The sequence below is a fragment of the Canis lupus genome, chromosome 24 (genome assembly GCF_048164855.1).
Source record: "Canis lupus baileyi chromosome 24, mCanLup2.hap1, whole genome shotgun sequence".
Classification (NCBI taxonomy): domain Eukaryota; kingdom Metazoa; phylum Chordata; class Mammalia; order Carnivora; family Canidae; genus Canis; species Canis lupus.
In genome coordinates this window covers 31,582,905-31,595,586 of record NC_132861.1, presented here as the reverse complement: position 1 = coordinate 31,595,586, position 12,682 = coordinate 31,582,905, and the positions used below count along the sequence as shown (strand labels likewise).

The window sequence follows — 12,682 nt, the reverse complement described above, 5'->3', positions numbered from 1 at the left end:
ATTCCCTACTGGTTATACCTTGAACATGCTGTCCAGGCTCAAGCTGCTAACTCTATACAGTCCTCTTCCCAAGGGCCATAGGGCAGGGATGAAGGAACAGTGGAGCTTAGAAACCCTGCCAGAAGAAATGGGAGTTTGGAGAGGTTGATTAAGCCACCCAAGGTCAAACATGATGTTGGAGGCAGTGAGGATAAAAGTCCAGGCCCAGCTCTCAGGCTGGGGTGCCTTCCAGGCTGAGGGAAGTGGGGTCAGGGCATCCCCTGATTGCAGCTCCAGTGCAATTTGAGTTACCAGAGCAAACAGAGAGGGTAACGCTGAGCACTCCAGGGCCAAATCCGAGTGGATACTGGCAGGTGAGGCCAAGCAGGGAGTTGCCCCGAGGAGTGGAGTTTTGAACTGGCTTATGAATGAAGGGAAAATGAACTAGAAGAGCTCCAAGACTTTTTTTTTAACTTTTTTTTTTTTAAAGATTTTATTTATTTATTCATGAGACACACACACACACACACACACACACACACACACACACACAGAGGCAGAGAAACAGGCAGAGGGAGAAGCAGGCTCCATGCTGGGAGCCCCATGTGGGTCTTGATCCAGGGACTCCAGGATCACGACCCCCGGCCGAAGGGAGGCACTAAACTGCTGAGCCATCCAGGGGTCCCTCCAAAGGCTCTTAAAGCAATTCTAGTTTAGGCTAAGTTACATACGTCTCACGTTAATACTGAGGACATTAACGATATAAAAGAAAAAGTCAAGTCTTAAAGGGACAGAGCAAAGCTGAGGGCTTCACCACAGAAGAAAATTCTGGGAAGACTGAGCTGGGTAAAGGGCACTGCCTCTAACAATATTTTTCTCTTGACCTTTTTCAGTCTGTGGTTTAGACCTGCTGACCCTGGATTTGGCCGAGGAGCTAGAAAGGTTCAAGACTAACGGACCAGCCTTGAGTGGCTGAAAGATCCTATTCTCCGAACAGATCCCAGGAATCAGAAGCAAAGGTTAGCTTGTTCTATGCAAGGCAGACTGCAGAAGCAGAACCCGAAATACCAGCAGGAGAGCGGGCGCCTAAGGCCTCAGCCAGGCAGGATGTGAAATGTCAGGCCATTAGTCTTACATTTTTACTGCAGTGGTTACAGGATGGGGTTGATGTGGGAATGAAAACACATACTGACCTAGGAGATTTTTTTTTTTTCAGCCTTAAATATCGACGCCCACTCACCAGTTTGGAGACAAGTAAACATAAGATAGGAAGGGTGAGCCTTCATTTCCCTTGGCCTCCATTCCTTGGCTATCGACAGACAAAGGCAGAAAATGCCAGGTCAGTGCCAGTCCGGTGCCTGCCAACAGCAGAGAAGTTTCTTATTTCATCTGGCTCCAGGGCAGAACTACAGTCACAACTACTAAGGTGGGAAGTTCCTCAAGTAAGTGATACTGTGAAATCAGAAAGAATGAAGCAATCAACGTGAGCCAGAAAAAGAGGTTAGATCTATTTTAATTATAAACTGCAGTTACCGTATGGTGTTAGATGGGTATTTGTATTTTCAGTGGACTCCCGAGTCCACCAGGTATATGCATGGATCTCTACAGTTTGGGTGTAAGAATTCTGGTTTCAACCTATATTCCCCGTATCAGTTAATTTACTCAGAAATTGAAATCCAAGAACTTTCATAGCTAAGGCAGTTACAACCAAAAGTAAGCATTGCCCCGACTAGTGAGAAATAGGACTCAAATGTCTTCTAATAATCATTTAAGAATTCATATATGCAGGATCCCTGGGTGGCTCAGCGGTTTAGCGCCTGCCTTTGGCCCAGGGCGCGGTCCTGGAGTCCCGGGATCGAGTCCCACTTTGGGATCCCGGCATGGAGCCTGCTTCTCCCTCTGCCTGTGTCTCTGCCTCTCCCTCTCTCCATCATGAATAAATAAAAAAAAATCTTAAAAATAAAAAAGAATTCATATATGCTTTTGCAGCTGAGAGCGACACTTGACTGTTTCTGCAGCTCCCTCCACCCCAGGACCTCTCCCTGCAGATGCATTCAGGCACAGAGCAAGCACCAGCACGGAAAGGGTGAATCTGTAAAGAACACTGGTCCAAAGCCACTACATTCTTTTTTTTTTTTTTTTACATTTCTATTTATTTATTTTTATTTATTTTTTTATTTTATTTTTTTTTTAATTTTTTATTGGTGTTCAATTTACTAACATACAGAATAACCCCCAGTGCCCGTCACCCATTCACTCCCACCCCCCGCCCACCTCCCCTTCCACCACCCCTAGTTCGTTTCCCAGAGTTAGCAGTCTTTACGTTCTGTCTCCCTGATATTTCCCACACATTTCTTCTCCCTTCCCTTATATTCCCTTTCACTATTATTTATATTCCCCAAATGAATGAGAACATATAATGTTTGTCCTTCTCCGACTGACTTACTTCACTCAGCATAATACCCTCCAGTTCCATCCACGTTGAAGCAAATGGTGGGTATTTGTCATTTCTAATAGCTGAGTAATAATCCATTGTATACATAAACCACATCTTCTTTATCCATTCATCTCAAAGCCACTACATTCTTTACGGGTACCATTTCAGGGCGCCTGGGTGGCTCAGTTGGTTCAACTTGGGACTTCAGCTCAGGTTATGATCTCAGGGTCCTGGGATGGAGCCCCACCACAAGCTTCCTGCTCAGTGAGGAGTCTACTTCTCCCTCTGCCCCTCCCCGACTTGTGCTTTCTCTCTCAAATAAACAAAATCTTAAAAAAAAAAAAAAAAAAAAAAAAAGATACCATCCCAGCAAGTCTTCACATATGTAGCCTCATCCTGGTTAAAATCTCAGCAGACCCCTAGGAATTCGAAGGCAGGGTATCAAGTTGTAAATTTCAAATAACAGTGCTCAATCCTGGCCCTTGAGCTCCAGGCTCTTTGCTTCTCTTCCTGGAACTCTTGGGCAATCTTCCCTTCACCCTGATGTATTCCTTTCCTCCTGCTAAGAAGCAAACCTGACCATTTAGAGGGTGTCATTTCAGGCAGCCACCAACCTCCTTCTTCTTACTCATCTAAAAGAAGTATGCACATCCCATCAGTGAGGCAGAGGCTTGGGGAAGCAAAGTGAAAAGTAAAATCACACACATACACTTGGTTCTACTCAAACTAAAAGCTTTTATTGTATTTTACATATTGCTCATCTCGGATGTGATGGATATGTAGTTGGCATCTTCTCGTTCGTGAAATGACAAGAGTGCACATAAAGCCTCCTGCCCCGTGCTGGGCCCACGGGTGCCGAGCAGAGAAGAGGTCTAAGTGAAACTGGAACGGGAGCCCGCTTGGGCGCTGGCAGTGGTGTCCTCATTTCTGAGCTGCCATACTTATTGCAGTTAGAGGGGTTGAGAGGAAATGTAGCTTGGAATTTCAGTTTCTAATTTTACACTTCCGATTATATTATAGTTTGATTGTTTATAGGCTTCTTTAAAATCAAAGTTTGCCCACTCACTTGACCATGATCATTCTGAGCATGGGTTTTGTCATTCACGATGCCATATTTGAAATCAAACAGAGAAAAGGCAGGCTTCAATATCACTAGAAGGGTGTTCTATTTCCCTGTCCTGTGAAGTTTCCCCTAGAACCTATTCTAGCCCAGAGACCAAGGGCTTTGCCTCTCAGAGGCGAAGATGGGGGGTCCAGGGGAGAGCTCTGGTCCAGAGCTGGAGGCTAGAGCTGATGTCTTCCTACTCCTGCCCTGTGTACACCTGACATCTTCCTTTTTTTTTTAAAAAAAGATTTTATTTATTTATTTATGAGAAAGAGAGAGAGAGAGGCAGAGACACAGGCAGAGGGAGAAGCAGGCTCCATGCGGGGAGCCCGACGTGGGACTTGATCCTGGGTCTCCAGAATCACACCCTGGGCCGAAGGCAGGCGCTAAACCGCTGAGCCACCCGGGCTGCCCCACCTGACACCTTCCTTTCTGAGTGGGGCAACCCCTGGCTCTGAACAGTTAAAAGGCTCAGCAAAAGCTGTGCTAGGAGAAAGAGTTAAATATAAAACAATAAAAATAAACAAGAGCTACTGCCTTCAGCTAGTTTGTTGCCTATTCTGCTAATGTCAAACAAAACCTTCCATACTTTGGTAAGTAAGCTTCCCCATATGCGTTTCAGCACCAGCACTGTGTCTGATCTCCTTCGGCCCAAGATCTTGACCCCAGATCAACAAAGGCTGATAAGAAATGGATTCTACAGCTGTTAAGAATAAAACAGAGGCGACTTTGTTTAACAAATTAAACGATAATGTGAACCTCACCCGCAGCCTGCAGATCTGAGTAGGGAAATGAGACAGTTAAAAAGAGACACCCTCAGGACCCATGGATCTGATCAAGGGCACAGCTCATCAAAATAATGATTAGGCATTTTCCTATAGGAAGTATAGTTAACAGGCCACTAGGAAGAAAGATGGCTTTAGGGCCAACAGTGTGACCTGTAACGCCCTGTACGGAACCAACACCCTCAAGAGAACAGGTCCTTGCTTTTCTTTTTTTTGGGAACATGGGTGCTGGGGAAAAGACTGCCCAATACACAGAGCCACTCAGGAAGCTTGAGAGCTAGGAATTCAACTAAGAGAATGCAGAGGAGAGGCTCTGACATTTTAAACCAGTGTGAGGTGATAATTAGGATATGTTCAACATTTAGACCCCAGGATCTCTCACACTACACTAAAAACAGTCATCTATTTCAAAAGCTCTAACCATATCTGCTGTCATGGCGGGGGTGGGGGGGGCATGGTACAGGGGAGTCCTTCAGCAGCAGTGGCAGGCTGAGGGGACACAGGTGATGCCAGAGCCAAGATCCCCCTGTTCTAGATGTTTGCCACAGTGTGAAAGATGTGCCTCTGGTGGCGGGCAGGGGCCGTGTGCGTTTCCACTCAATCCAGAGAGGGTTTGGGAAAGGTCATCCCCTCGGACCCCGTGGGCATCTGAGGGAGAGACACACGTGGCAGTGAGGGAGATAGAGGATAGCTTCTAGAAGCTGCCATGCTGAGCTAAGATGGATGAGGATTTTTTACAGCCAGGTCACCCCAGAACCAGTGTGGGGATGGGGATAAAGAGCACATTCTAAGAGTTCATATATTAATGTCCTTCCAAATAGAAAATGATTCTTTATTTTTACATTTCTAAAATCATGGAACTCCAGGCTGAATGTTATTAGACACAGACACACACATACACACATACACACAATCACTAATTTCTGGAGTCATCTCCCATATCTCCCCTCTCAAAATCTGGCTGAGGTATGCCTCAGGGCAATTTTCCAGTTCAACCTCACACACCAACTTGGGATAAATAGAAACACTGAAGTCTTTAGTTTTACCCACAGTTCCAAAGTGCTCTTACAGGTAGAGTATTTGTTGGAGAAGGATAACTTTTGCTGGGCTAGAATACAGTTAAGAATAAAAAGTTTGTGTAGAGTTCTGGGTGTGGTTAAAATATGAATTTGTATGCCTCCTGACCTGCAGGCTTTTCTTCTTCCCCTTTCATGTTTTGTTTTATCTCTTCCTACAGGGATTGCAATAAAAATACACCTTCTATTCAGAATCCCCCTGGAGAGTAGGTGGTTCAGATGAGGAGTCCTGTTACCTATTACATTACTGGACCTACAACTGAGAAATCTGAACTCTGGAGATACAACTCAAAGTAAATATTATTTCAAGGTAAATAAACAAGTTAATTTGTTGGCTTGTAAAATGCCTCATTCTTTCTAAAAGTATAACCCCAATGTGGGACTTTTGCTTTCTGCTGCATCCCCAAGCAAAAATCAGGTAACTTACACATTCTGAAAATGATTCAGATCATGCTTCCCCATATCTTCCCTTGGCGCTGAGACATGGCTCTGGAGCCTGAAGTTGTACGTATGTGGCTTGGGTTACTAGGTGCTCGGGTAAACACTGCTACATGCTCAACTTTGATTAAGGTGGACTACTTCTCTAAGCATGATGGTACCTAGGGGGAGGCCCTCGCTCAGAGAACGGATGTGCAAGACAGAAGCCAGGACAAAATGAGAGCCGTGGACAACTCTGCAAAGAGACTCACCCAGCACAATGGGACGAGAATGCTGAAGCCAGCAATCTTCTGAAAATATCACTATCACCATCAAAACCCATAAGCATTTTTGTTCTAGTCAGGAAATGAGGGTTGAGGGCAACGTTCGCATATATTGCTCACTGATACATTCTTCTTAACAGAAGTGAAGCTATTTTAAGAAATATGAAAAGTTTTTCAAGACATCTGTTTTCAGGGACAGATCACAGGAACAAATACTTTGCAGAGCTGGTTTGTTCTAAAGTCTATCCCAGGAATAGGGGCAGCCAACTTTCATGAGGTACCAAGACATGTTTCAGCAAAAATATTTTCACTTTCCTAAAGTTATATGCTGTTTTCAAGTCCAAATATATTATAAATATCTGATCCTTTTCTGTCAGCAAAAAAGGGAACACTTTTTTTTTTTTAACTCCAACGTTGGTAGTATTTGTGCAGAATGAAGGTAGAATTTGTTTTTTTTGTATCTCTGAATACAGGTGAAATCAGATCATCTGAAACTGTCCTGCAATTCACATCTTTCAAAGGTCCTTTCCTCCATTCACATGAATTCATCAGAGTCATTGCCGTCCTGTAGAAAACAAAAAGGTGAAACTGTAAAAGCTTTCAAAATAAATAACTCAATTTTTAAAATGTACACAATTATTAAGTAACAAGCTTCCTTATGCGTAACTGCAGAGTTCAGAAAGTAAAATCATTACATGCACTCACCACCTCTCTATCTTAAAGTAGGAGTTGAATTTCTACGGTGTCCTAATATGGCCTGAATTACATATAGCAACAAGTGCCCGACGGTTTCCAAATTATGAAGTAAAGGTTCACCTGGCCTAGGATAGGGCGTAGTAAGTGTGACACAAAGAAAACGGATTGCTCCTTCAACAAACATACCAAAATATGAATCCAAGCAGATCCTGCCTCATATCCTTATGCCACCAATGCTGCCAATAGGCTAACACATTTTTTACCTGAATTCCATTATTTTGAACCTCAAGGTTGTCACAAAATGGATATTTTTCTTCTTCTTCTTTTTTTTAATAGAAAAAGTGATTAGGAAGCCATAGGCTACTACCAAGTTAGGTGGCCTGACAAGTTTAATTAAAAAATCTTACATGATGATATGTATATATATATATGTATATATACATATCATATATATATACTGATATATATACACATTATACACACACACACACACACACTGATATATATAATCAGTATAAAGGCACTGATTTTACTGTGTGGCTTAGAGACAAGTCCTAAAGACCAAGGACAAGAGTAGAGCTCCAGACTCCTTTCTGAGCTATTGCACACCCTGAAAAAACTGCTCTGGATGCCAACATTCACTAAATGTCTAAGTCTGGGACATTTGCTTGCAAATGAACTTATCCCTTATCCCTTGCTGCAGCTTCTCTTACCCATGGCCTGATACCTGAGCTGTTAGAGAAGGGGAGAGAGGGCTCAGGGTTCCAGATGTATACACTCTGCTCCTTCTTAATAGCTCTTAGTAAAGACAGAAATATAGGCAGGAAACGATGGTTTCTGAAGTCTGGTGTGATCTCCAGTTCCCTTCAATGAGCACAACGAACTGAGGCCACAGTAAAAATGCTTTTGATAGTTGTATGAAGAGCGAACTAATTGGTGTTCTATACAAGAACTGGAACTGTGACTGTCCTGGAGTCAGTCCTAAGCAGAAATCCTAGCATTAAAGATGTTCAAAGAGTCACCATCTAGCATGGAAGGTAAGTATTAGATCCCAAACACTGGGAAAAACACTCTTAAGATAATTTGGGTTGGTGACAATGAAAGTCTGTCACTCCCTAGGCTGTGAGTCAGATTTGCAGGGTGTCTGTCCCACGTGTCTGCTGGTAGTTGGGGATTATGGTATCTTTTAAATATACATTTGAGGGATCCCTGGGTGGCGCAGCGGTTTGGCGCCTGCCTTTGGCCCAGGGCGTGATCCTGGAGACCCGGGATCGAATCCCACGTCGGGCTCCCGGTGCATGGAGCCTGCTTCTCCCTCTGCCTATGTCTCTGCCTCTCTCTCTCTCTCTCTCTCTCTGTGTGTGTGTGTGTGTGTGTGTGTGTGTGTGTGTGTGACTATCATAAATAAATAAAAATTAAAAAAAAATAAATATACATTTGAGATTCAAGACTTAATGTGAACTCCTTTTTTGTTGTTGTTGTTAAGAAAGAGAGAGCATGTGTGAGAACAGGGAGTAGGGAAGGGCAGAGGGAGAGAGAGAATCCCAAGTAGGCTCCAGCATGGACATGGGGCTTGATTCCATGACACTGAGATCATGACCTGAGCTGAAATCCCAAGTTTAACCAACTGAGCCACCCAGGTGCCTCTATTTGGACAATTTTTACATTTACCTTTACTTTAAGAGTCAATATGTTTTTCAATACAGCAAGACAAGCTTCCTGTCATCCACCTATAAAGTGATTAGCAAATAAAACTGAATTGAAAGGAACTATTTACTAATACCAAATTTAGAAAGATTAGGAAGAAGTTACCGACTGAAGAGGATTATTCTAAATAGGAGAACAAAAGCTCAAAATTAAAATCAACTTCAGAGTGGAAGATTAACATTTTTCCTGATGATTTTATATAAGCCAAATTAAAACTCAAGTCCTACCTTACATAAACACAAAGCTGCATCTGAAGATCAAGTGATCATGGAGGCAAACTGAATAAGGTCTGTATCCCCTAAACAGAAGATGGTTACAAGGAGAATTAAGACCTATCCTTTTGGGGATGCCTGGGTGGCTCAGCGGTTTGGTGCGTGTCTTTGGCCCAGGACGTGATACCTGAGTCCCAGGATTGAGTCCCATATCGGGTTCCCTGCATAGAGCCTGCTTCTCCCTCTGCCTGGGTCTCTGCCCCCGCCCCCCCTCTGTGTCTCTCATGAATAAATAAATAAAATCTTAAAAAAAAAAAAAAAAAAAAGACCTATAGACCTATTCTTTTGAAGTATGGGGTATGGGGGAAAGCTGTTAAGAGTCCTTCCATTGCGAGAAAGAGTAAAAACACCCAATGGAAGACTTTCTTGGAAATGTGAATCTGATTGAAACCTGGAGCTCAGGAGAGGAAGAGGAAAGGTAATAGTAGTCCTTTGGTCTACAAAACTGACTTGCTAACCCTAGAGCTTTTAACATCTGTCGCTAATGAGATCATGTATTAATGTGTATACAGAACATGTGTGTGTGTGTATATATATATATGCATCTGTATTAATTCCAGAATGTCCATATTTTTAAAATCCACAATGATGGAAATGAATATGCCTCAGATTAACATAATACAGGTGCCAGATTTCTGCTGGAAAATAGCCTCTACATAAAAGAAATTCTGATAAGCAACAATAACCCACAACAAAGATATTAGACTGAGAGTATGTTAAAGAATTCTGCTTCACTGTGAAGCTGTTTTAAGAGTTCCAAGAAATCTAAGAGTAGTTTTCAGAAGGGATTAAATACATATCATCATTAATCCTGAAACTCTGTCCCACAAACAGCAACTAAGAACTATAGTGATAAGAAATAACAATGACCGTTTCTATTCAGAGATAACTTTCACATATACACCTTTGTTTATATTTTAGCACAGACCCAGGAAGTAACAGGTCCCCCTTCCACTGCTGATGAATAATCCCTCAGAGAGGTTAAAGAACTTTCTCAGGCTTATCTACTTAATAAACGACAGCTTAGGACTCTACCCTTCAAATTCAAGGCTGTATTTAATTATATAATGCTATTCCTGAATTTTTCAGGAATAAATTACAAAGCTACATCTCTGACTCTGACAAAGGAGCCTCTTAAATTCAGAGATAGGAATAAGAATATTGTTCTTATGAACAAGGTAAAATCCTACTAACAACCCCAAGTGATGAATTACCCTATGGGGTTTGACTAGATGACCTTTAAGAGAGCTTAAATTCTGTTAATTATTTCTAAGCATCTAAGGCAGTAGTGTTTAACGCTATTTTCTGTGATGGTGGAAATGTTCAATTTCTGCACTGTCCAATATGGCAACCACTGGACCACAAGTGGCTACTATGACTGAGAAACTGAGTTTTTAAAGGAAATCAAATTTTAATTACATTTAAATGACCACGTGTAATTAGAGGCGAGTATCCTGAACACCACAGATCTGAAGTGTATAGAGTTGACTCCTGAACAACATGTGTTTGAACCACATGGGTCTACTACTCACACAGCTTTTTCAATAAATATGATTTGGGGCTCTAAATGTATTTTCTCTTCCCTATGATTTTATGGTCTTTTCTCTAAGCTGACCAGATTGCGTGAATATGGTACATAGTACACATAACATACGAAATATGTGTCAACTGACTGTTTACGTTACAGGTAAGGCTTCTGGTCAATAGTAGTTAAAGTTCTGGGGAAGTCAAAAGTTATATGCAGATTTTCAACTGTGTAGAGGGGGTTGATGCCCAAACCCGTGTGTTGTTCAAGGGTCAATTGTATTTATAAACTATGCTACATGCAAAGTAACAGCAAACATATCCACCCAGTTTCAATTTTTTGCAGCTTGTTAAGTAATAGCTAAATTGTGCGCCATCCATTTCAAAATAGATTTTCAGAAGATAGTACTCTGGGACAGTAAGTCCCTGACATAGTTCCAATAAAATTATTAGATGCTGATGCTAAGAAAATTCCTTCAGTACTCTAATATGGAGCTCCATGTCTCCTTATCTGAGGTCCCGAAGAGCATGAAATCAATGCTGTCACTTAGGCTGCAGGTAAGATCTTGGGGTTAATATTTTGATTTTATCTTTTAATTGAAGGTGACAATTTTGTTTTCAGTTGTTATAATACAGAATTTACAGTCACATTAATATAGAATATTAATAAGGGCACTTCTGCATGTAGCACTAGAAAAAGGGAAATAAGGTTCAGGAAAGTGCTGGAACAGACCTGCACTCCACAACAAATTCCAACAGTCTTTTTCCATGAGATGACCTACTTAAAAACACGTGAGAAGTCCGCAGGGAAGGAGGGATGGTGCCTAATAGAATCCACTTGAATGTTTGATGGTTGCCAAATCACGCCAAGCCATCAGCAACATGTGAATCAGTATTGACTAGTCACCCAATTATTAAAAACTCTTAATTATTTCACAGCACAACACTGAAGCAAATAACGTGAACATACCTGATTTGAAGACATGTTCTCAACTTTCATCAATGATGAATAGCTCCTAGAAGAAAAAAACATTTACATTGTTTATCCAGAGGTGCCTGGGTGGCTCAGTCAGTTAAGTGTCTGACTCTTGATTTTGGCTCAGATCATGATCTCAGGGTCATGAGATTGAGCCCTGCGTTGGGCTCTGTGCTAGGCATGGAGCCTGCTTAAGATACCCCCCCAAAAAAAAGATTCTCTCCCCAAATCCCTCTGCCCTTCCACCCCCTCTCTAAAAATAACTAAATTAATAAAATAAGGCTGTCCAGCCAGAAGTATTTCGTGAACATGTGCCATGAATCCAGCACTGTTGAGGGTCTTTTGGAGGAAAATACGATCCCCGCCCTCAAGAAGACTGCAACAAAAAAAGGGTAGATATCTACGAACAGTAAATAAGATGTGTACTACATGTGATAGTCTACAAAGTGCTTGCTCATACTCATTTCATGTCACTTCCACAGTACCGTGAGGTAGATGACATTATTTAGATGAGGCAACCCATCTATGGTCAAGAGCAGACAGGATCCCTAGCTGGGGCAGACTGCCCAGAATGTAGAGGCTACAGGAACTCATGAGGAGATGAGTCAGCACCCAAAGGGAGCCTAACCAGTGTGGAGGATGATTGAATGATGGCAGAGACAGATCCAGAGAATGGTAGGAGTGAAGACAAAGAGACAGTATTTGTAATGATGTCTCAAATCAATTCAAGAATCTGAAGGCAAAGTACTGAGAAATTTGTCTGGATATGTGGGCCCAATTATGCTGTCCTATGTGTGAGCTAACACAATTGGCAAGAAGTTACAACATAGGATGGAGTAGAGAGACACGTGAGATTTAATACATATTTACTGAATATCTGGGATGTGTAAAGCCCTGTGCTAAGCCTGGGTGAAGGAAAGATGGGAAGAAAACAGAAAATGATGAATAAGACAGAGCATAGCCTCAAAGAGCCTACCAGGAGGGGAGATAGGACCTATTCAGCCATAACCATGCAAAAAATTCAACTAAAAACACACAGAGGGACACCTGGGTCGGTCAGTGGTTGAGAGACTGCCTTTGGCTCAGGGTGTGATCCTGGAATTCCGGGATCAAGTTCCACATTGGGCTACCTGCGGGGAGCTTGTTTCTCCCTCTGCCTGTGTCTTTACCTCTTTCTCTGTGTCTCTCATAAATAAATAAATAAAATCTTAAAAAACAAAACAAAACAAAACACAGAGACACAGGAAAGTGATCCCATAATACCAGTGTTTTAAAAAGAATAATCTTGGGGCGCCTGGGTGGCTCAGTTGGTTAAACATCTGCCTTTGGCTTAGGTCATGATCCTGGGGTCCTGGGATTGAGCCCCATGTTAAGCTCTCTGCTCAGTGGAGAGCCTGCTTCTTCTCCCTTTCCCTCTGCCTGCC

At 42.3% G+C, this 12,682-nt stretch overlaps 1 protein-coding gene across 8 annotated transcripts in view; it reads right to left on the bottom strand.

Annotated features, from left to right (window-relative positions):
* Positions 1-5,108: 5,108 nt before the first annotated feature.
* The window catches only part of CCDC25 (coiled-coil domain containing 25), a 39,015-nt gene continuing 31,441 nt past the window's right edge, over positions 5,109-12,682 (bottom strand). For 5 of the 8 annotated variants that reach the window (XM_072796172.1, XM_072796177.1, XM_072796171.1 and 2 more), the window contains 2 exons: positions 11,253-11,298; positions 5,109-6,648 (listed from right to left, as the gene is read on the bottom strand). In XM_072796172.1, coding sequence (XP_072652273.1) covers positions 11,272-11,298 — 27 coding nt within the window. In that variant the 3' untranslated portion in view covers positions 5,109-6,648; positions 11,253-11,271. Of the gene's footprint in view, positions 6,649-8,713; positions 8,785-11,252; positions 11,299-12,682 lie in introns of all 8 variants that reach the window. The other 3 variants (XR_012016485.1, XM_072796176.1, XM_072796173.1) reach the window with 1 other exon arrangement.